We start from the raw sequence: 23,906 nt of genomic DNA, 5'->3' as shown, positions 1-23,906 counted from the left end.
AGTCAGCCCTCACATACACCATCAGAAGCTGCCGCCCAGTCCTCAATAACCCTCACTGATCTGCCCCCAGCCCTGGTTTCTGTGTCTACCAGCATGTGCAGTGGACTAGTCTGGTCTGTCTCACCTCCCATTCAGTTTGTGTATACATAATTGGGTGTTGGAGCTTAACTCATCCCAGCTGACTCTACCCTCCAGCCCATACTCATGCCAGTGGGTTCTGCCTCCTGTCTAGCCAGGCCCGCCCCCAGTCCTGGTTCTTATGCTTGCCGGTAGCCCAACAGAGGGATGTTCTCAGTTTCCCTACTGGACCCACTCCCAGACCTGGATCTGGCACTCTCCAGGTGGTTCTGCAGTCTAGCTTGACAGAACCTGCCCCATATCCCAGCACTTACCAGCTGATGCTGTGGCAAAACCCAACCAGCCTGCCCCCATTCTGGCTCATACCTGCACCAGTAGATATAATTAGCCCAGCGAAACTTGCCCCTAACCCAGTTCACATTCAGGCCAATAGGTGTTGTAGCCCTGCCCAGCCTGGTCTGTCCCCAATCTCATATCTTAAGCTCTCCAGCAGGAGCAATGGCTCCGTAGGAGAGTCCCCTCAGCTCTCCTACCAGGTTTGCACTGCCCCCACCTCAAACAGGTCTCATGTGTGCTGGTGGGCACCACGGCCCCGTCTAGCATAGTCCCATCTCAGCATTTGCCAGCAGTGCTGTAGCCTGGTCCAGCCCAGTCTGCCCCCAGTTCCAGCTAACGCTGGTGGGTGCTGCCACTGAACCCAACCCAGCCATCCTTCCAGTCCTGGCCCTAATGTTTACTGGCTGGTACTTTGGCCCAACTTAGCCTGTCCCACACCCTGGTTCTCAGATTTGCCAATGGGTATTATGAACTGGCGCATTCTGGCCCACCCCCAGAGCTGAGCCACCCGTATGCCCGAGGGTAATGTAACCTGGCCTGGTTGGAGCTGCTCTTTGTCTTGGTTCCTGAGCTTGCCTGCAGGGACTGTGTCCTGACAGAGGAGTTCCCCAAGTTCCTCTATCAGTTCTCCTCCCAGTGGTCCTTGGCCCAAGCTGACTTGGTCTGTTACAGGGTGCGAGCAAGATCACACCACACATGTCTAAGGTTTTATTAAGCAGTCTTTTTTTTTTTTTAAAGATTTATTCATTCTATTACAGCCAGATATACCCAGAGGAGGAGAGACAGAGAGGAAGATCCTCCATTCGACGATTCACTCCCCAAGTGAGCCGCAACGGGCCGATGCGCGCCGATCCGAAGCCGGGAACCAGGAACCTCTTCCAGGTCTCCCACGCGGGTGCAGTGTCCCAATGCACTGGGCCATCCTCAACCACTTTCCCAGGCCACAAGCAGGGAGCCGGATGGGAAGTGGAGCTGCCGGGATTAGAACCGGCGTCGACGTGGGATCCCGGGGCTTCCAAGGCGAGGACTTTAGCCGCTAGGTCACGCCGCTGGGCCCTTAAGCAGTCTTTATGAAGTAAGCTTGGTGATAACAGAGCATACTAAAAATAGCAGATCACAAGTCCATATGGCAATCCAGTCAATCATAATGCAACCAAACACAATCCAAAGGGGAACAAATGGTCATTACCCTCAAGTGCATCCGTTAAGTTGAAGACCTATGTCCCAGCTTCCCCAACAATATGCAACAAATAACCTGGACACACAAAGCTGCAGACATTCACCTTTCCCTGGTTTCTCTGCCCATATTCCACTACTGGTAGGCCTCACCTCTCCTGGAACTCCTGATAGTGCACAAACCAGAAATAACACTACTATATCCATTGTCCCATCTAAGCAGTACACAGGGACCATGCTCAGGGGAATACCTGTGCTCGGCCAGCCAAGTGTCAAGGTGCCAGAGTAACGGAAGCACCTACCAGAAAGAGAAAGAGAGAGAAAGAGAGAGAGAGAAAGAGAGAGAGAGAGAGAGAGGCCCCTCTTCACAGGCCTTTTAAAGGGGCTTGTGAGGGGAGTGGTTACACAACAATGCAATACTGTCCCCTCTCAGGTGATAGGTATTCGCTCCTGCCCACCTGTGACTCACCTAAGTGTTTTGAGTTAAGGAGTTAATTGGCGCTTATTGGGATAGGCAGGAACAGGAACTGGATTTGTATCTGAAAAGACTAATTGGATTCATCTGCATCCAACATCCCGGCCGAATTAGGACGTGGGGGGAAGAGTATACAAGGAGAGGTGAAGGAGCACTCTGGCTGCACTCCATAACAGGTCCACCTCCTGTTGTGGGAGGAACAGTGGCCTTGCCCAACTGACTCACACCCCATCCAGTTCTTGCCTTTGGGGGTTACAGCCCAGCCAGACCTGGTCCACACCTGTACACAGCTCCCATGTGGCTCAGCAGAAGCTGAGACCTAGCCCTGCCCATCCTACACCCATCCTGGCTCTCACGAGCACCAGTGGCTGCTGAAGTCTAGCCCAGTTTGGCATACCACAGATCCAATCCACACCCATGCTTGAGGGATACTTCAGCCATGTGCAGCCCAGACCACGGCACCCATTCTAGCCCCTGTGCTTGCCAATGGGATCCATAACCCATAGGGGCATCCCCTTAGCTCTCCGACTGGACCTGTTTCCCAGCTACAGCTTTATGTGTGCCATTGGTTGCTCTGACCCAACTTGGAATAGCCCATCCTCCATCTTGGCCCCTGCCATTGGATGCTGCAATCTGGCCTGACTCACACCATCCCCAGTCCCAACTTTTCATGGCAGGTGCTGCAGCCAAGTCCTCCACCCCGCCCCCCGCCCGTCCATCTCTCCAGGCCCCGCCCGTCTGCCTCTAGGCCCGGCCCATCCCTGCAGGCCCCGCCCCTGAGACCTCCCCGCCTGCCCAGCCCTGCAGACCCCGCTCCTGAGCCCCGCCCGTCCGTCCCTGCAGGACCCGCCCCTGAGCCCCGCCCCGACAGCCCTTCCCGGCGGGCTTCACCCGTCTGTCTCTAGGCCCGCCCCTTCCCTGCAGGTCCCGCCCATCCGTCCCCGCAGGTCCCGCCCCGGAGCCCCGACCCTTCCCAGAAGGCCCCGCCCCGCCCGTGCTTCTCTCCAGGCCCCGCCCCTGAGGCCGCGTCACGCCTTCCTCCCGCGCGGAGTCTCGAGGCCCGCGGCGCCCACGCTCCATGTTTTCCTGGCCGAGGTGGGCCGCGCTGTCCCCGCTTCTCAGCCGCACTCTGCGGTCTGCTCGTGTCGCCGCCGCCGCCACCATGAGCACTGGCACTTTCGTCGTGTCGCAGCCGCTCAATTACCGCGGCGGGGCCCGCGTGGAGCCGGCCGACTCGTCGGGCACGGAGAAGGCGTTCGAGCCGGCCACCGGTAACGGGACGGGGCGGCCGGGGGCGTCGGGAGTCCCGGGCCCGGCAGCTCGGGGTGGTCGGAAGGGCAAGGGATGGAGGGGGCAGCTCGCGTGGCCGCGGAGCAGAGGCACGGGTCCGGCGCGGGGTCTGCATGGCTGAGAGCCGGGGTCGGGCGGCGAGTGCCCGGCCCTGCAGTGGCTGGCACGGGGCTTCTGAGGGCCGGGCGGAGGGTCAGCTCCGCCTCCCGTCTGTGTAGATAAGGGCTTGCTTGCTGTACTCCAGGGTTAAAGTACTTGTGTGCATGGATGGGGTTGCGGAAGGGAGACACCCTCCTGCTGTAGTCGCTTTCACTCCCCGATGCGTTGAGATAAACAGATTGCATGCATTGCAGGTGCACAGCCGATGTACATCTGTGGATACATTCCATGCCCGTTGCTTTTACCTAGTTGCTTTCTTATGGTGAGGGAATTGCAAGCATATGATAGCAGTGGCCACTGACTGCGAAACATTAGAGTTTTACTTTATTCATTCTGCCTAACTGAAACTTTTTAAGTCCAGTGCTTCACGGGAACCAAGCACTGTGTTAGACACACTGGATTGACTCTGGGACTGTTAAATGATTGAGTGGTATGGAGTGTTTCGGGGAGGAAAACGTGGTGTTGTATATGAGCAAGAAGGCCATGTAAGTAGAGCAGCTAAGCTGGATTGCAAGAGCGAGGGAGAGCTTAGCACCCAGGGTCTTCAACTCGCTCTTGTCAGAGCCTCCTGTGAGCCTGGATTGGCAGGGCTCCGAGTTCGAGACAGCTGTCTCCCTCCCATTGCTGCCCAAGAAAGGGAAGTCGGTCTTGTGGTGTGTGTGATCTTCTGCCACTGCCCTTATGACTGGCTGCTCAAGTTCATGACCGAAATTGCGTGTTGGTGAAATGTCTGTGGAAAAGCAGAGTTTGAAGAATTCTTGTGAAAAGAAACTGCTTAAATGGGCTTACTTTGCAGTTTTTGGCTTGGTGGGGTTTGGTTCAATGGTTCAGGAATGGATAGGGAGTTGTGTTGGAGTTAGAAAAGAGAAACTGAGTGTTCTAGTAGATGAAAAAATTCTGTGTTTCAGGATATCTTTTCCAGCTGTTGCCATGTATGAGCCATTTTCATCAAGAAGCAGTAGTATAACTTGTGTCCCGGCTAGAGGAGTTTGAACAATAGATAGGTTATCTTTGACTTGACTTTCTCAGGACTCTTGAGAGCCTGAGATGTGATAAGGGCTGTGAGGGAGTGATTTCTAGACAGAAATCCTAGCAAACTCAAGCACAGACTAGAGGGGGGCAGGATTTTTAACCCTAAATTTCTGAGGAGTTTAGGGTAGGGGACATGATCGCTCTAATTCTGTGAGGTGGTTAAATCACATTTCTGAAAACGATCTGCAACTTGGATCAGATTTTTTTTAAAAAAAGTTGTAGCTATAAAATTGCCTGCACAGTGAATTTTATTGATCCTGCACTATAGTCTAAATCTTATACAATAAGATTTTCACAGAAATCCAATATTTGAGCAGTCTTCCATCATTCATAGTATATTTTGTAAGGTGAAAGTTCTGACCGGACTCAGTCCTAAAGGGATCAGTGCCTGCAGAATACAGTTAAGAAACTGACGGTAAATAAAAGCAGTCCCTCTGTGAAACCATGTTTAAAAGCTGAGTGGGATTCCTGAGCGGATATTGAATTATTTTATTTATGTATTAGAATTAAGTGGTTTTTTAAAAGATCTACTTATTTTTGTTGAAAGGCTGAACAGAGGAAAACACATAGAGAGGTTTTCTGTTAGTTTAGTCTGCAAATGGCTATAATGGTTGTAATGACCGGGCTGGACCAGTTCAAAGTGAGAAACCAGGGGCTTCCTCCTGGTCTCCCATGTGGGTGCAGGGGCCCAAGGAGTTGAGCCATCTTGCACGTCTTCCTCAGGTGCAGAGAGCTCAACTGCAAGTGGAGCAGCCAGGTCCTGAACCAGTGCTCATGTGGGCTGCTGGTGCCCTAGAGGGCAGCTTTCCTGCTATGCCACAGTGCCACCGCTGGAGTTACTTTTTAAAAAATGATCTGCGTGGTGGCATGCAGGTTGATCCTCTGCCTGCAGTGTCAGGGGTTTGAGTTCATGTTGCTGTACTTCTGATCTAGCTCGCTGCTTATGACCTGGGAAGGCAGCGTAGGATGGCCTGCGAGAGAGACCTGGAAAGAAGCTCCTGGCTCCTGGCTTTGGACTGGTCCAGTTCTGGCCATTATGGCCATTTTGGGGAGTTAACAGCTGGAAGCCCTCTGTCTCTCTGTAAAATACATCTTTCAAATAAAAGTAAATGGGTCTCTAAAAAAGTTGAGACAAAGCTCGCATCATCTGGTTTGCCCAGATATCTGCAGCAGCCGGGACTGGGCCCAGCAAGCACCTGGAACCAGACACTGCGAATCCGTACTCCAAGTGGGTGACAGGGACCCAGCTCTGCTGGTTCTCGGGCTGTGCATTAGCAACAGGGGGCTAGAATTAGAAGATGGTTGGCAGGATAACTAGCATTGGAACAACACCTGTCGATAATATGTTACTTAAATGTGTGTTAACCATTGGACAAAAAACTGACTTTCTTTCATTACAGGCCGAGTGATAGCAACTTTCACGTGTTCTGGAGCAAAGGAAGTGGATCTGGCTGTTGAAAGTGCAAAGGCTGCCTTTAAAATATGGAGTAAAAAGTCTGGCATGGAGCGCTGCCGCATCCTTTTGGAGGCTGCCAGGATAATAAGGGTGTGTGTTGATGTTTCCCCTTCCGGAGAGCTCCTCTTGCCGGGCTGTGAGGGCTGGGTGTGGGGATTGGCAGACATGCAGTGTTAGGTTGGAACGTGTTTATGAGGCGGAAAAGCACTTGCTCCCCTTTGTAGATAAACAAGCTTTCACTCAGTGATCCCCATCCGGCGCCGTGACCCGTGGCAGGCTAACCTTGTTTTGTTTGCTTTGCCTTATATAACGAGCTAGCTCTGTGTAGCTTGTTTTTGCTTTGTTTTGCTTTTCCTTCTGATGATGCTTAAGCCAACCTTTCCTTTTCAGATTGTGTTCTGTCATAATTGCCTCGGAAGACTTTATAGATGGCCCCTTCTTTTATAGTTTTAAAAATCAAAAGTACTAGCTGTTCATTACAGAAAGACAATTCAGAAGAATAAACGCCAAGATAGATGTAAATGGAGATCTGAGCGGGTGATTGCGGTGGGCCATGCTGCTCTGTTTTTCCAAGACATTAGCAGGGAGCTGATCAGAAGTGGGATAGTGGGGCCCCCGTGTGGCTCAGCTGGCTAATCCTCTGTCTGCAGTGGCAGCATCCCAAATGAGCACTGCTTGTAGTCCTGGCTACCCTACTTCAATTCAGCTCCCTGCTTATGGCCTGGAAAAACAGCAGAGGATGGAGGATGGCTCAAGTCCTTGGTCCTCCCACCGACTTCCCCCAACTTGGGACACCTAGAAGAAGCTTCTGGCTTCTGGTTTTGAATCAGCTCAGCTCTGGCCATTGGATTGGCTCAGCTCAGACCATTGCAGCCATATAGGAAGTGAACCAGTAGATGGAAGATCTTTCTCTGTGTCTTTCCTTCTCTCTGTAAATCTGTGTTTTAAATAAAACCAAGTAAATCTTTAAAAAAAAATGGGGCAACAGGGACATGAACCAGTACCCGTATGGGATGGTATTGCTCCAGGTGGAGGATTAGTGTGCTGTGCCACGGCTCCAGCCCTCTAATATAGTGCTTGAGAATGGCCAACAGGCCCTTTGTTCCTCCAACCTCATCTTCCCTCTGCATTCACTGTATTCTTGGCTCTCTTGCACTGCTCACTGGCCTTTCTTGGTCCTTTGTGTGCTGTCTCACCTCCTGCTTTTGCATGTGCCTTGATGGTGAACTTGGTGTAGTTGCTTTGCTTTTCCTGCTTCGTGTGCTCCGGACTTTTTTATTGTTCTCGTTTTCCGTGATGCAGTTTTGTAGATTGAGGGACTCCCCCTTTCCCTCCCCTCCCACTGTTTTCCTCTGTGTTCTTACAGTAGTATAGTTCTTTAGTAACAGTTGCAAGTGTAACAATTGCTACTTAAGTGCTTCATGGTGTAGTAGGCATAGACAGAGATAGAAAATCTAGTATCTACCCCAGATACATGACAAAAACAATGTGGAAATAATAGTCTTACCCACTTTCCTGTAGCCCTTGAACCTTTTTGCCCTAATTAGCTATGTAAAGAATGTCAAAAAATAAAGAAAATAATATGAAACAACAAAAAAGGAAAATCTAGTATCATAATGTCAAGGTAGATTTAACTGTTCCAGTCGGGGTCCTCCTTCCTTTCAGCACACTGTGCGTGCTGTGACGTATCTTCACTTCCCAGTATGCTAGTCTCCATTACACAGGTCATCGACGAGAATTTATGTGTGACTTTGAACACTTAAAGGACCGATTACAGTTCATCCTTCCTCTCTTTTTTCCTTCCTTCCGTGTCAGGTGCACTTTGTATATCACTGTATTTACGATTTTGAGATACCTTGTTTGACAAATGAGCAAACAAGCTTCAGAAGGTGGAACAGCTCCACTGAGATCATGGAAGAGCTGGTCTGTTGGACTCTCAAGCCTGTACTTTGTCCCTTGCCCTGCATGTTGAGATGAGCAGGTGCTCAGGTCTTCTCAGTGATGGAGTGGCTGTGTCTCTGCTTCTCTGGCTACATGAAAGCTGGCCACGGCAGCCTGCGGAGGAGGCGTGCTTTTCCTCTCAGCAGTCGCAGAGTCAAGCCACGCAGTGTAACAGGGTGGTACAGAAGAGGGACGGGGTTGAATTGAAAGGGATTTCCCAAGACATTTGAGAGACTGACACCAAAGGAGAGAGAGAGAAAGAGAGAGGAAAAAAAAAGCTATCTGCTGGTCACTCCTTCAGGGCCTACATCAAGCTGGACTGGAGCAGGTGGAAGCCGAAAGCCAGGCAGTCCATTCGTGTTTCCAGCATGGGTGCTGCAACTGCTTGAGCCAATACCTTTGCCTCCCAGGATGCACATTATCAGGGAGCTGGCACTGGGGGCAGACCTGAGACTTGACCCAGGCACTCTGATGCTGGAAGCAGAGGTCTCAGCCCGCAGCTTAACTTCTAGACCAGACACCTGCCTCCCCAAGACTTGCTTGTAACTGTGTTGTTGTGTGAGCTATTTTAGCTTGGGGTTTCTCTTGGGATACTTGAAGGAGGAAATGACTGCTGCTCCCACTTTGCTCCCCCTTTGCTGTGGGGTTTCTACTTGAGGAGAAGAAAGGAATCCCATTTCCCTTGAGCCAGTGTTAACTATCAGTAGGTGTCACCTGGACTCCTTTGTAATTTTTGCCAAGGCCGTTTTTGGAGGATCCTTACGCGGTGTATGGGAAGATCTCATAAAACTTAGTGAATGTCCTCTTCTGTAAGAGTAGAGAACTGATAGGATGTGACAGGAGCATTTTCCCGACACTAGCTACTAGACTAAACTTCTTCTGATAATTGAAATGTTGAACCTTTACCAAACTATTTCCCTTTGAGTTATTGAAACAACAAGAGTAATCAGTAACAACAACAAAAGACAACTTCAAGAGCAAAACCTACTGTTCTCTTGGTGAGCATGCCAGGGCTGCGCAGCGGTAGGCACAGGTGCGGAGGCAGCCCAGGGCGTGGGCGTTGCCAGCTTCGTCTGTCTTCTATTGGGAATGCAGGGTACTGGCTCAGCACCATGCCCAGCTCATTACTGAGCTAGTATGGTCTTCCTTGCTGGGGCCCCAGTTTCCCACTTGCGTTCCAGAAACACAATAGCTACTCATGGGTGATTTGTTGTACTGCTGAAAAACTGCTTCATGGATCATGCTGTCAAGATTCCAAGAGTGAGGAGTAATCCATGGGAAGTTTAAAATCTAGTGCATATCCTCCTGCTAGATGCTGTCTTGTCATTATCACGGTAGTGACAACAAGCTAATTGTCTACAGATTGTTTTAGTGAATATAGAGTCAAGATATGGAAGGTAAGTTACTGATTTGAAAGAGTTTGGAGAAAGACATTGTGGTACAGTGGGTTAAAGCAGCTCTTGATGTTGGAATACGTCCAACGTGGTAATTGGGACAGCAGAGGCCTGTGGGATCCTGTCAGGAAGAGGTTCCAGGAGAGAGGAGGCATAAGGCCTCTTTTTTTTTTTTTTGCTATTTAATTCTTTTTATTATTATTATTAATAACATTGCCTTATGTGACACACTCTCATTGGCACTGGGATTCCCCACACCTCTCCCTAAACCCTCCTCCCCATGGTGGACCGCTCCACCCCGTTGCACTACCACAGTTCAAATTCAGTTGAGATTCCCTCATTGGAGGCATCCACAAAGCATGAAGTCCAGCATCTTATTGTCCCGGTAAGTTCAATGGTTTTTTGGTGAGACCATCTCTGGTCCGAAGGTAGAGCCGGCAGAGTATCATTTCAATCAACCAAAAGCCCCAATACAACATCCACAACAATCCGCAACATTATGGTGTTAATTGACATGGTATTGATCAACCAATATGTTAATAGGAAAATGCAGATTTTCAACCACATGGAAGGACTCTTTTGACAGTGTTTCTTTGGGCAAATTAAAATGATGTGGCAATCGTCTTGTCCGTGTTGGGCTGTTGTGTATAATTTCCCAAAGAACTATGCTTTCTTATCACATATGCACAAACAGAACATGCCTCTTTGCACACATATAGATATAACAGTCATTTCTGAGAACTTCTCTTTTTGACTGATCTGGAAATGAGGATGAGTTCTTCAGTTGGCTAATTTACTTGAAAGGAAACACAAGTGTTTTTTAATCCCTCTTCCAGATGGAATACAATTCTGTTTGTTTAAACTGCGGGATGTCTTTATTTTTAAAAATTAAATAATGTATTCCGAGAGTTGAATACGTTGAGACATTGTAATTTGTCTTCAGTCTCATCTCCTGTTTTATCTCAAAGGAAAGAAGGGATGAAATTGCCACCATGGAGACCATCAACAATGGCAAGTCCATCTTTGAGGCCCGCTGGGATATAGACACTTCGTGGCAGTGCTTGGAGTACTATGCAGGCTTGGCTGGGTCCATGGCTGGTAAGCCCTCTCCCAGGCCTCTGGGAGCACTGTGGAGGTGTCAGAAAAGCAGGGCCAAGTGGTGAAGGGCAGAGCTTTTGGAAGTAATTGATAGATAAATTCCTGTAGCTATCAGTTTCTATTTGAGTGGCCCAGGGAACTACTTTTATCTTTCCTTAGGTCAACTGGAGATAATATCCCCAGCCTCCCCAGGTTGTTCTAAGGATTAAAGGAGCTAGTGCATATAGAACATTTATAGTGTTACCTGCATCTTAGACCAAGTTGCTCAAAGTCCCCTAGAGCCAATAGGTCTTATTTACCAGTTTTACCTACTTAGCAAGTAATTATTTGACAGTTTATGTCATAGGTAGTTGTAGGGCCCAGGAGGACCATGGAACCAGGAACCGGCACTCTTAGGTTCCTTGGAGTCTTCCCCTCATTTTCAGTTCATCTCATCTAAGGGATTGGATAGAGGCTCGGGAAGATGTGAAAATGGACTTAGGCTGGATGGGCACGTGTCTGAAGGGTAGGTGGGCGTCTCAGTGGAGAAGCCAGGTATGAGTTAGCAAAGTAAGATGGGCTGAACCTGATGTCTTAGGAGCAGTGATGAGGCTGGTTTCCTTGAATTTCAAGGGCAAAGTGGGGTGCCGGTGAACTCTGGGGAGCCACACACCTGCATACCTCCTTACTCCTGCTTTGCTTTTTTCCCTTAGGGGAACACATCCAGCTCCCAGGTGGATCGTTCGGTTATACCAGGAGAGAGCCGCTGGGAGTATGTGTGGGAATAGGAGCGTGGAACTACCCCTTTCAGATCGCCTGTTGGAAGTCTGCTCCCGCCTTGGCTTGTGGTAAGAGTGAGTTCTTCATCCCCTGGAGAGCCATTGGTTCTCTCCTGTTCTCTGCCCTCACCTCTCCGAAACACACATCAGAGCTGAGGGGGTACAGTTCCCTCCAGCCCCCCACTGCCTCGCTGCTCAAGGAGCCTACAGTTCAGGTCTAGATCTTGTCATCTTCTACTGACCTAGTTTATTTTTGCACATAAGAAGGAAGACATGTAACTTTCCATTAAATTGAATTCTGTTTGTGCTCCTTGTGAGCTCTTGTTTCTGTAGAAGGCTGCGCCAAGGGGTGCACCTGTTGGGAAGCAGATGAGCTCCCTGTTCATTGGTGTCTTGAGAGAAATGGAGGAGAAAGGTTTGCCCCGGGGAAACATTGGCTCATTGGCCTAAAAGGAGTTTCTTGTACTGTTTGAGGAGAAGTAGCTGAGGAAAAAGAAGAAGTTGTATTTTAGGAAAAGCTATAATATTAGAAATGCCCTACTCTTAGGACATGATGTTGAAATGCAGCTTTTGCCCCTTTGCTAACTGCCTGTGAATATAGTAGCACATTCTTATTTGAGACAGAGCTGTGATAGAGAGATTCTGTTAGGTTTGTCACTGACTCTGGGGCAGACTCATCGCCTGGACCTTTCTGGTCCTCAATATCAACTTTTAAAAAATGAGACCTTACCTACCTACTTTACTGGCTTTTGAAGGTATTAGTTCAGATGAAGGTACTTCGAAAAGTTTGTGTACAGTGGAATTAAAACAAGTTTCTTTCGATGCAAATTTTTGAAATCTATGCCTGTGATTTTATAGAGAAAGATTTATAGAAAAATTTATAGAAAGACCCGGTGCTGTGGTGTAGCAGTTAAAGCTGCTGCCTGGGGTGCTGGCATCCCACATGAGCACTGGTTTGAGTCTCGGCTGTCCTACTTCTGATCCAGCTCCCTGCTCATGTGCCTGGGAAAGCACTGGAAAGTGGTCCAGGTGCACTCACATAGGGGAACTGTGAGAGGCCTCTGGCTCCTGGCTTTGGACCGGACTAGTTCTGGTCACTGTGGCCTTTTGAGGAGTGAACCAGCAGGTGGCGGATCTCTTTCTTTCTCTCTTTCTGTATCCCTGCCTTTCAAGTAATAAATCGTTTAAAAAAAAATCACAGAATGCAGTTTATGAAAAAGTTATGAATTTCAAGGTTTTTTTAATAAAGATTTATTTTTATTGGAAAGTCAGATTTCCAGGGAGAAGGAGAGACACAGAGAAAGATCTGTTGATTCACTCCCAAGTGGCCTGAATGGCTGGAACTGAGCCAGTCCAAAGCCAGGAGCTTGGAGCTTCTTCTGAGTCTCACACGCGAGTGCAGGGTTCCAAGGGTTTGGGCCATCATCTTCTGTCTTCCCGGGCCACAAGTAGGGGACTGGATATGCAGTGGAGTAGCTGGGATGTGAACTCGTGTCCATATGGGATCCTGACACATGCAAGGCAAGGACTTTAACCACTAGGCTACTGTGCCATCAATATTTTTTTTAATACCTTCTTAAAATACTCCTTTTTATTTGGAAGGCAGAAGGAGAGTGTGGGGAGGTGTTCAGGTGAATAGATCTTTTATTCTCTGGTTCACTCCCTCAATGCCTGCAGTAGTCCGTGCAGGGACATATTGAAGCCAGGAGCCTGGAGTTTCTTTTGGGTCTCCCTTGTGGGTGGCAGGGACTCAGATACTGAAACCATCTCTGCTGTCCCCCAGAGCGTGCATTGGTGGGAAGCTAGGTCAGGAGCAGAGCTGGGGTTCTTCCACAGGCAGTGCGGCCATCCCAGGGGTGCCTTCACTGCTGCGCCAGATGCCTGCATGTGCAGCTTTAATCCTTTTTTCTAACAACGTATTGAAGTGTCTTTGTGAAAAGGTTACACATGTAAGTGTGTTTGAGGCAAATCCATGATTTAGGGTCTGTGTAATAAGAGAAGTGAAGGTGATTTAATTTAAAAAGAAGTTAAAATAAAATTTTATATATATATATATGTATGTATGAGCAATGAAGGTTGGAAGGGCAGGATATATTCAGTTATTAATAGCATTTTTGGTCTGGGACTGGAAGGAAGAACAAGAAACAACTGGAATCGTCTTTTTCTGTGTTCCGAGGGTCACCATTCCTAAATAGTTTTTGTGCCTTGGGTTTGTGCAGGTAACGCCATGATCTATAAACCGTCTCCCTTCACCCCCGTGTCTGTCCTGCTGCTGGCCGAGATCTACACCGCGGCAGGTGTGCCCCCCGGGCTCTTCAACGTGGTGCAGGGAGGGGCCGCGACAGGCCAGCTTCTGTGTCAGCACCGTGACGTGGCCAAAGTGTCCTTCACTGGTAGTGTGCCCACGGGCTCAAAGGTGAGGAGGTAGCCAGCATTGGTTAGCACAGAGGGCAGCCAGAGGGCGAAGACAGGCTTCCCCAGAGTGTATCTCGGAGGAGTCACCTGATTTTGCCTCACTTATGCTGGGAACGGGACAGCTAAGACCCAGAGCTTCCTGTGAGAGTGGGGTGGAGGTGTGGGGCTTGCAGGGGGTGGTTTGCGTTAGGCCCTCGTCTCCTGCTGGAGAGGTGAGGTGGCAGACGGGGCTGAGGCCTGGACTGCCACTTGTACGCTTGGGTGACTTGACTTCACTTGGAAGGATTCTCACTTTATTTAACATTCAGTTTTTTAATTTACCTCAGCTTGTCATCTGAGCTCTGTCACCCTTCAGCACCATGACAGTAACATGAAAGAATTTCTAGTGAAATGCTAGTCCCATGATTTGATATTGAGTTTCAAGTGAATGCTCACTTCAAGATGTAAAGTACAGGCCTTTGTGTTGTCTTAAGTTGTCTGAGTGGGAATGTCTTAAATAAAGGGCCAAGTGTGATGAGAATAAGGTCTACAGTTACAGGTGGGCGTGTAGGTTCAGGGTCTTGTAGACCTCTTCTGAACAATGCTTTGTTCTTGTTCGGGAAGATCATGGAGATGGCAGCTAAAGGAATCAAACCCGTGACCTTGGAACTCGGAGGCAAATCTCCACTTATCATCTTCTCAGACTGTGATATGAAGAATGCTGTGAACGGAGCCCTGATGGCCAACTTCCTCACCCAAGGCCAGGTGTGTGCCCGTCCCTGGGAAAGCTTCTGGAGGAGGTCCCACCCTGTCAGTGAACAGCGTGCCTCAACGCCTTGTCCTGTGAGACACTTTCAGGCTTACAGGAAAATTGCACAAATAGTGAAAGGTAGTCTTACGGTCCTTAAGGCAGATTTCTCAAATGCTTTGTAATGATTCATTTATCTGAAAGACAATATGACAGAGAAGTCTTGCATCCAAACTTGACTTGCCAAATGGCCATAGCAACCAGAACTGGGCCAGATGAAAACCAAGAGCCAGGAGCTCTGTCCCGGTCTCCCACATGAGCAGCAAGGTCCCAAGTGCGTGACTATCTTCTGTTGCTTGTCCTGGAGTAGTGTCTGGGAGCTGGATCAGAAGTGGAGTACCTGCGGCTTAAACTGGTGCCTTTGTTGGATTCCAACATTGCATGTGGTGGCACACCCACCCAAGAGAGAGATTTTTTTTAATTAATTGTTTTTATTGTTGATGATTTTTACATAGTTGGTTAGGGTCAAGGGCTACAGGAAGGTGAGTGAAATCACCATTTCCATATTCTCTTTTTCCTTCCTGTATCTGGGGGAATGGGGAAGAGAAGGAGAGAAACCACACCCAGCCTTCCAAATGCCTCTGCACCCTGCGATGGAGGGCAGCCACCCGACACCACCCCAGGGTCCCCGATGTAGAGCATGCTCTGAGGGTCCTGATCATGAGGTTTCAATAGTTCAATAGCTCTGAATTACTGCCAATCTCTACTCCAAGCACAGAGAAATCTCTCCAGAATCCACTGGTTGATATGGTCCACCTTAGAGTCTCCATTTCCTCAGGTGTTCACTGCCATCACTTGGCTACAGTAGTTGGTTGATTTGTTCTGTCTTTCATCCTCTGTTGTGGTATCAGGTGTCCTCTGCAGACTCTAATGCCCTGCCATATCCTCCATGTGAACCTGGATGTGCAGTCCACTGCTCCATCTAAGCTACTGAAGAGGCCCAGCTCTGACTCACTCACTGCACGGTCAGACAGTAGAACCTGCAATTCTCTACATGGTTAGGGTTCTGAGTCCACCAATTCAGTTGGAGGGAATCTCCAAAAAGTTTGTTTGAGGCGATCCCAGACCTGATTCTTGTATGTGCTTGCCAGTACAGGGTCCGGCACAGTTCGTCACCCAGTCTGCTTATGCACATGCTGGTGGTTGCAATTGCTGGGTCAGTTCTGTCTCCAGCCCCGTCTTCCACACAAACCAATGGGTGTTGCAGTCAAGCCTGATTCTGCCCACCTCACACTCGGCCCCCACAGGCATTAGTGGGAGTTGTAGCCTAGTTGTAGCGACCCACAATACCTTCACAAGGCCTTCCCCTTGCCGTGGTTCATGTGCTTGCCAGTATGTACCACACACTGGTCAAGTCTGTCCCACATCCCATCTAGCTCTCATAGATGCCGATGGGCATTGAAGCCTGTTCAACCCAACCAGCCCCAGTATCCAGCTCACACATGTGCTGGCGGGTGCCACTATGTCTAGTCATGCCTGCTCCAGTTCTGGTTCTCATGCTCACCAGTCGGAGTGGCAACCCAAGAGGGAGGTGCCTTAGTGTTTTCCTACTGGGCCCACTCCCTCTCCTGGATCATGCACTTTCCAAGTGGTTCTACGGTATAGCTGGACAAAGATCTTCAATCTGCTGGTTCACTTCCCAAGTGACTGCAACAGACAGAGCTGAACTGATCCTAAGCCAGGAACCAGGAGCTTCTTCCAGGTCTTCCACACAAGTGCAGGGTCCCAAGGCTTTGGGCTGTCCTTGACTGCTCTCCCAGGCCACAAGCTGGATGGGAAGTGGTGCTTCAGGGATACAGACCAGCACCCTTTATGAGATTCCAGCGTGTGCAAGGCAAGAACTTTAGCCACTAGGCTACTGCGCTGGGCCCATACATGGTCCTTTTGATGGAATAATTAAATAATGATTATTTCTAATTTCAGGGACAGTTATTGACTACATAATTTACATTTATTTCAGAGTTGGCATTGTGGCTCAGTGGGTTAAGCTGCCATTTGTGATCCTGGTGTCTTGTATTGGCATGCCATTTCTGGTCCTGGCTGCTCTGATGGTGTGCCTGGGAAGGCAGTTAAAGAGCACCTTGGTACTTGGACCCCTGCTGCCCATGTGAGAAGCAAATGCTTGTTCCAGAAGCCAAGAGGGAGTTTCAGGCTGCTGGCTTTGATATGGCCCCAACCCTGGCCGTTGCAGCCATTTAGGGAATGGACCAGCAGATGGAAAATCTCTCTCCCTTCCCCTTCTCTCTGTCACTTTGCCTTTCAAATAAAAGAGAAATCTATTTTTTTAAAACAATTATGTTAATTTCTTTGGGAGAAATCTAAATAGTGATTATTTGTGACTTTGAGACAGACTTGAAATGCTCAGTTTTTTAAAAAAGATTTATTTTTATTGCAAAGTCAGATATATATAGAGGAGGAGGATCTTCCATCTGATGATTCACTCCCTAAGCAGCTGCAACGGCCTGAGCTTAGCTGATCTGAAGCCAGGAGCCAGGAGCCTCTTCTGAGTCTCACACACAGTTGCAGGGTCCCAAGGCATTGGGCCATCCTTGACTGCTTTCCCAGGCCACAAGCAGAGAGCTAGATGGGAAGCGGGATGGCCGGGATTAGAACCGGCACCCATATGGGATCCCCACGTGCAAAGTGAAGAATTTAGCCGCTATGCTACCGCGCCAGGCCCAAAATGCTCAATTTTTAAAATCAAATTAAAACTTTTATTGCTGTTCTTTGAGTTTTTTTGCTTTTTTTAAAAAAAATTTTTTTTGAACAGCTGCCATGAAGAACTAGAAATCCTTTTATAGGGTGTAATAATACCCTTGAGAAAGTTAAAGGAGTTAGCTTTGATCTGAATGGGCAGATTGTGTTTGTGATGTGGTGTGTCCAGTTACATGTCTGATACTTCCTGTTTGAGGGGCGGTGCAGTTTTTAGCAATGGAAATGTGTGTTCAAAAATGCCGTGCTCCTGTTTTAGGTTTAAAGGTACTGTGTTATTTCCTTTTCTCCTTCCCTGTCTAGTTATGTGTGAACTGGTGTTGTGTCTGTCCTTTAGGTGTGTTGCAATGGCACAAGAGTGTTTGTACAAAAGGAAATTCTTGATAAATTTACCGAGGAAGTGGTGAAGCAGACCCAAAAGATAAAGATTGGCGACCCCCTTCTGGAAGATACGAGGATGGGGCCACTCATCAACCGACCACACTTGGAACGAGTCTTGGGGTTCATTCAAGTGGCAAAGGAGCAGGTGAGAAGAAGTAGAGGTGGGGCAGTTGGGCAGTGGGGGCCCACATTATCCCAAGCTATTGACCATGTGCCTTTACCACATATTACTGTCCATCTGAGTAGTGGGGTCCTGAACATAGTTCTGCTTTCTGCCAACAGTAGGGTGAATGCATTTGTACAGGGTGCACTAAGGCCTCAGGAGTGTGCATTGTGTTGTCTAATACAGAACCTGGTTTTTCTCCTATTTTTTTGGCAGGGTGCTAAAGTGTTATGTGGTGGAGATCTGTATGAACCTAAGGACCCCAAATTAAAGGATGGCTATTACATGAGACCTTGTATATTAAGTATGTCTTCTTTGCTGTATATAATTCGATTAAACATTGAATAGATGGAATATTTTATAGTATGAGGGTACTTCAAAAAGTTGATGGAAAATGGAATTAAAAGATGTTGGCTTCAGTACAAAGTGCTTTGAAACCCATGCATCATTTTTCTGCGATCCACATTTTCCATGAACTTTTTGAAGACCCTGTTTTTATGAATAAAGTAAGTATTTCAGACTCTGTTCCTGTTGTCCAGGTTTGAGGAGTGCAAATCCTGATTGTCTTGAGGGCTTCTGTGTCACTTGCTGTAGATAAGCTAAGCATGTTGGTTTACCTGGGAAATACCTGTTGGCTGGCTCTGCATATAAAGGGTTCAAAAAATGAAGTACACATCTGTTGAAAAATAGGTAATGAATATAATTGTTCGAGAAAATGGCGAATAGTTTTTTAGAAGGTAGAGATCCTCCACCCATTGGCTCACACCCCAGATGCTTGTCGCAGCCCGAGCAAGGCTGAGCTAACACTGGGAGCTGGCAGCACCGTCTGGCACACCTGCCTGGGTGGCAGGGCCCAAGTGCTTCAGCCGGTACCTGCTGCCTTTGGGCAGCTAGATTAGAAGTGCAGGAGCTAGGGCTCCAATTAGACTCTCTAGCAGGCATGCGGTATCCCAAGTAGCATGTTAATTGCTACTGAATGCCTGCCCCTAAGAGTATTTGTCATTGGAGCTATATAAATCAATAGGATAACAAAACCAGTTCTTCAGAAAGTATGTTGGTTTTTTGGTAAAAAATCATGTGACTCAATTTTTAGCATCTCCAATTTCTTTTTTTAAATTTAAGATCTAAGTATTTATCTGAATGGTGGAGTCAGAGAGGCAGAGAGAATCTTCCATGCTGGTTCACTCCCCAGATGGCCAGGCTGGGCCAGGCTGAAGCCAGGAGCCTGAAGCTCCACCTCCCATGTAGATGCCGGGATCCGGGGATTGCGGCCGTCTTGCACCTTCCCAGGCACATTGTCAGCAGGGAGCTGGATCCAGGACTTGAACCAGTGTCTGTCCTGGGTGCTGGCATTGCAGGCTACACTTCATCCACTGTGCCAGCTCCCTCGCTTCAATCTGGAAACACCTTCATTTGGGCAGTCATTTCTGTATGTGATCCCCCTGCTCAGGTCCATCTGCTTTCCCTGCTTCGGAAGAGATCCACACTTCTAATGTTTATTTATTGTTCTCATGTTTTTCTTTATCATTTCACAATGGTTCTTAGTATCCCTTGTAAAAATATCAATTTTAGTAGATATTAAGAAATATGTGTGTGTGTGTATATATATATATATATATATATATTTTTTTTTTTTTTATGCTGTGTAACCCCCTTCACCATCTTGAAGATAAGTTAAGCTGACTTTGAGCTCTCAGGTTGACAGTGGTGTTAGATATTAACACTTGCCGGATATCACAGCTTAACCTTTAACTTTTAACCCTTGCTCAAGATTCAGAGCTGTGAACCTAGCAACCATGCCATGGATTATCCTGGATATATTAGATAAATTTTTATATGCTGAAGTGAGTTCCTTGTGATGAATTAAACAGATGCAGAGTTATATATACAAAGGCTGTGACTCTTTAATACACACCAGTAAATAGCCAGGCGTGATTTCCAATTGATATTGGCTCTGGTGATGTGTAACTGAATTTTTGCTTAAAACTATGTATATCATTTACTATGAGTTAGAAGATGTTTTCAAGTGTTGGGCTAATCAGGCCTTCGCTGATATTTGGTTTTATTATGAATGTCTGCAGCTAACTGCAGGGATGACATGACCTGCGTGAAAGAGGAGATCTTCGGGCCAGTTATGTCCATTTTATCCTTTGACACCGAAGCTGAGGTTGTGGAACGAGCCAATGATACCACTTACGGACTGGCTGCTGGCGTCTTTACCAGGTGCACAGAGAGGGTGGCCTGTGGCTGCTCGGAGGGCTGTGGGCCGGCTTGGGTATGGGATTGACCTCAGTCCCACATGGGAATTTTCTCTCACTGGAGCCTTTGGCATTTTCTGTTTGCTTCAGCTTAAGTCAAAAGATGACAGGTTGCAGCTGTTGAGTTTAAAGCTGAGTGATACACTTCGTTGAAGATTTTGTTCCTTTTATTCATTCTTTGTTCATTCTAAGCATATAAGGCTCTGATCTGAGTAAAGCATTTTTCTGTTGGAAACAGACTGGTATGCCTGGATTTCAAAATTTTTTGCACCCAAACAAGATAATGTTGAGTCCTATTTTCCATGATTTTTTTTAAAAAAGATTTACTTTATTTTTATTGGAAAGGAAGATATACAGAAAGAAGGCAAGACAGAGAGAAAGATCTTCCACTTCCTGGTTTAATCCCGAAGCAGCCACAATGGATCAGTTGAGCTGATCCAAAACCAGGAGCCAGGAGCCTCCTCCGGGTCTCCCACACTGACACAGGGTCCCAAGGCTTTGAGCCATTTTCAACTGCTTTCCCAGGTCACGAGTAGAGAACTGGATGGGAAGTGGAGCAGCTGGGATGAGAACTGGTGCCCATTTGGGATCTCAGCGTGTGCAAGACGAGGACTTTAGCCACCAGGCTACTGTGCCGGGGTCCCATGAATATGTTTTGAAGTAGGCTTGTATTCATGATCTTGGAAGGTTTCATCCAGTCCCAGGTTTGTGAAGGGGTGTTCCTGGGAACTCTGACAATGTTTTCAGTCTGTGATCCATTTGGGTTCCTTTTTGTGTTGGCATAGGAAAGGGTCGCACCTCTGCCCTTTGGCATGCCGCCTGCCGGTTTTTCCAGGGTCATTTGTGGAAGACTCTTTTCCTTCCCTAATTCACCCTGGCAGCCATGTTGCCACTTACTTTATAAATGCCTTTTCGATGAAAATGCACACCCCAGATTTTGTGTCTCTTGCCTTGTGATGGAAGATTGTAAAACATTTTGAAGACAGAAGAATTTGGCAAGACCTGGGACCCTTAGAACTGACTGTCTGCTTTTTCCTTTGGGGAGAGCAGAAGCCTGGGAAGCCCCAAGTGACCTGCATTTCTCGCCTCTGCAGGGACATCCAGCGGGCCCACCGAGTGGTGGCTGAGCTGCAGGCTGGCATGTGCTTCATTAACAACTACAACGTCAGCCCAGTGGAGCTGCCCTTCGGCGGATACAAGAAGTCAGGTGAGGAGCTGGGGAGTGTGGAGGCCACCAGGTTTCTAGGCACACTGAAGACCAGGGTCCCCAAACCTGATGGTGAATCAAAACCCCCCAGGGGAAGTACACAGACTGCTGGGCCTCTCCAGACCCTCTGCATCCATCTTTGGGAATGGAAGACAAGCTTTCTCCACAACCACTCCCTGCCCTGCCCACAACAACAGAAGCTGTTCAGAGGGTTCTGTTGAGTAGCCTGACTTGAGAAAGGTTGGGATGTATCTCTGGATTACCTTGTGGGTAGAAGTTCAGAGAGAGAGAGAGCGCCATCTTCCATCCACTGGTTTATTCCTCAAATGGCCACAGTGGCTGAAGCTGGACCAGGCTGGGGTCAGAAGCCAGAAGTTTCGTGGGTCTCCCACCTGTGTGGCTGAGGCCCAAGGACTTAGGCCACCTTCATGTGCCTTATTAAGCCATTAGCAGGGAGCTGGATCAAAAGTGGAACACCTAACTGGTGTCCATATGGCATGTCAGCACTGTAGGTGGCAGATTAACCAATTACACCCCAGCATTGGCCCTGAGGTGTTGTTTATTCATGGTCTGTGATCACTTAAAGTGTGTCACCACTCCTTTAGAGATACCATGTCAGGGCGTGGCCAGGACTGTTCACTGGGGAGGTTTTAGATTGGTTTAGGTAAAGTGTCTTTCAAGTAATATCCCGGGAAGCTTGTTTTCTTTATGATGCGAAATTAATAAGAATTTCTTAACATATAGATTCCTTTGAGTCATCATGTTTGCCCGTAAGGACCTGTGAGACATTTGATCCAAGCCATTGCTCACTGGTTTCACTTACCAGTAATCAGTCTGAGCCGTGTCACTCAGCATGGCACAGGTGCAGGTCTGCCAGGTCAGGGCTCAGGATGACCACAGCCATTGTTTGGAATTTGTCTGCATGCTAGTCATCGATATTCAGGCAGAATCACCTTGGCCCTTGTAAGTGGCACCACTTGAGGAGTCTGAACCCCTGGTCTCTGTGGCTGCCACAGTATTGGCAAAGATAGTGAGGTGTGGGTGTTCATTTGCCAGTTTTGGTTGGAATTGAGTTTTGCCTCATCCTGGCATTTCTTCATACTCCCCTAGCTGCCGTACTCCTGTGGGGGACTCAGAGAAGCTGCACAGGCAGACACAAACACAAGCTGGGGGCAAAGCACCATTTTGTTGCTCCACAGCCCTCAGTGCAGTGGACAGTGAATTTTTATTCTTTAGCTTAGGCCTCTGGGGAGCTTGTCCTGTGTGGCTCAGATATGTGCTCATGGGCTGAGAAAAAGATGAAGACAGATTTGCCGAGTAGCCCTTGGTCCAGTGTGTGTCATCCTGAATGCTATCCCCCAGAAATAAGTCTTGGGGAACTTGGGCCTTGTGTATCTAAGGTTGGGACAGAGTGCACAAGAAAGGGCAAGCATGAGCTGCTGTGCTCTGAACACAACGACCTCACGCACTGTGAGTCATCAGAGGGCCCCAAAGTGTCTACTCCCCTATGGGAGTGCATGCGGCATAAATGTGAAGCTTCTCCTCCAGATTTAGTGTAGGAGAACATGGGAGAGTTAAGTTTGAAATCAGCACCAACTTTTAAGGGTATTAGGTTGATTGAAGTTAGAGACTTGTCTAACTCTGGATAAAAATTTGAACATTTTTCAGATATGAACCCAGGAGAATAGATTCCTGAGGTTCAGAATCCTATTGGTAAGGAGTGCACCTGTGTGCTTTCCTGTCTCGGTGTGTTACAGTTCCTGTGTCTGGCTCCACAGTTCCCATGCAGAGTCAGTGCTGCGCCCTGAGCCTGAATGCGGTGCCTTCTTGCCCAGCCCTGCTGGGCCGGACCCAGCACTGATGCTGTGACTTGCCGACTGCTACACTGATGCCTCACACTGATGCCTGCTCTTCCTTTCTCAGGCTTTGGCAGAGAGAACGGCCGTGTGACAATCGAGTACTATTCACAGCTAAAGACCGTGTGCGTGGAGATGGGTGACGTGGAGTCCACGTTCTGAAAAAAATCTGCAAGTGAGGGCTGCTGACAATGACCAGCTGTGGGGCGAAGGAGTCAGCTCTCTTGTTAACTGGTGCTGTTTTCAGTCCAGAACCTTCCGTGCAGAAGTGCCTTCTAGATTCCAATCAGGAGAGTTGTGATTTTCCTCAGAGCAAATGGCTGAATCCAGAAGAGCCAGCAGCAGTGTTCCAGAGGACGGGGGGGGGGGTTGTGCTCCCACCCGAGTCATCTGCTGACAGTGGGGATTCTCTAGCTTATTTTAGGGAACCTGTTCCTGTGTAGGTCTTGATAGAATCAGTAGAGTGGATTCCTGCTCACTGACATCGTAGGGGATGAGACCATAGATAAGTGGGGTGCAGAGATCAGTGTGCCATAGGAAGCACTTTGCTTTCATCCCGTGCTGCCACAGGGTTAGCCCACTTAACATCTGCTCCTGGAACCACCCTTGCCCTTGTAACGGAAGAGTCGCCTTCTAAATACGTGAGCTGTATGCTGGTGTTGTAGAGGAAGATTAAACTGAATCGGAACGTTAAATCTTTTTACTTTTGTATTCTGAAACTAAACACATCTGAGAGGACAGGGCTGGAGTTACAACCACAACGTAGAGGGGATTTTGTGTTCTTTGCAGTAGGTTCAGGACGGTGGGTTCAGCTGCTGCAATGAACTTTTTGGGCTGCCTGTTTTTCCCCACCACAGTGAGCGGCGCCTGGCCTGGGAGCCAGCAGCTGGTGTGACTCCTCAGGCTGATCCAGCAGGGCCTCTCCCTGCCCCTT

The 23,906-nt window shown here is 48.3% G+C and overlaps 1 protein-coding gene across 1 annotated transcript; it reads left to right on the top strand.

The window, feature by feature from the left end:
* The first annotated feature begins 3,101 nt into the window (after positions 1 to 3,101).
* On the top strand, positions 3,102 to 23,446 carry ALDH9A1 (aldehyde dehydrogenase 9 family member A1). Its single transcript, XM_004589144.3, has 11 exons — positions 3,102 to 3,336; positions 5,947 to 6,092; positions 10,306 to 10,435; positions 11,128 to 11,262; positions 13,413 to 13,609; positions 14,212 to 14,352; positions 17,445 to 17,633; positions 17,868 to 17,955; positions 19,733 to 19,874; positions 21,004 to 21,116; positions 23,040 to 23,446. The coding sequence occupies exons 1-11, from the start codon at positions 3,144 to 3,146 to the stop codon at positions 23,132 to 23,134; spliced, it is 1,569 nt and encodes a 522-aa protein (XP_004589201.2). The 5' UTR covers positions 3,102 to 3,143; the 3' UTR covers positions 23,135 to 23,446.
* The last annotated feature ends 460 nt before the right edge of the window (positions 23,447 to 23,906 follow it).

Source organism: Ochotona princeps, chromosome 2 (genome assembly GCF_030435755.1).
Source record: "Ochotona princeps isolate mOchPri1 chromosome 2, mOchPri1.hap1, whole genome shotgun sequence".
Lineage (NCBI taxonomy): Eukaryota > Metazoa > Chordata > Mammalia > Lagomorpha > Ochotonidae > Ochotona > Ochotona princeps.
The sequence above is the reverse complement of the archived record's forward strand: the minus strand, read 5'-3'. Positions and strand labels throughout refer to the sequence as shown.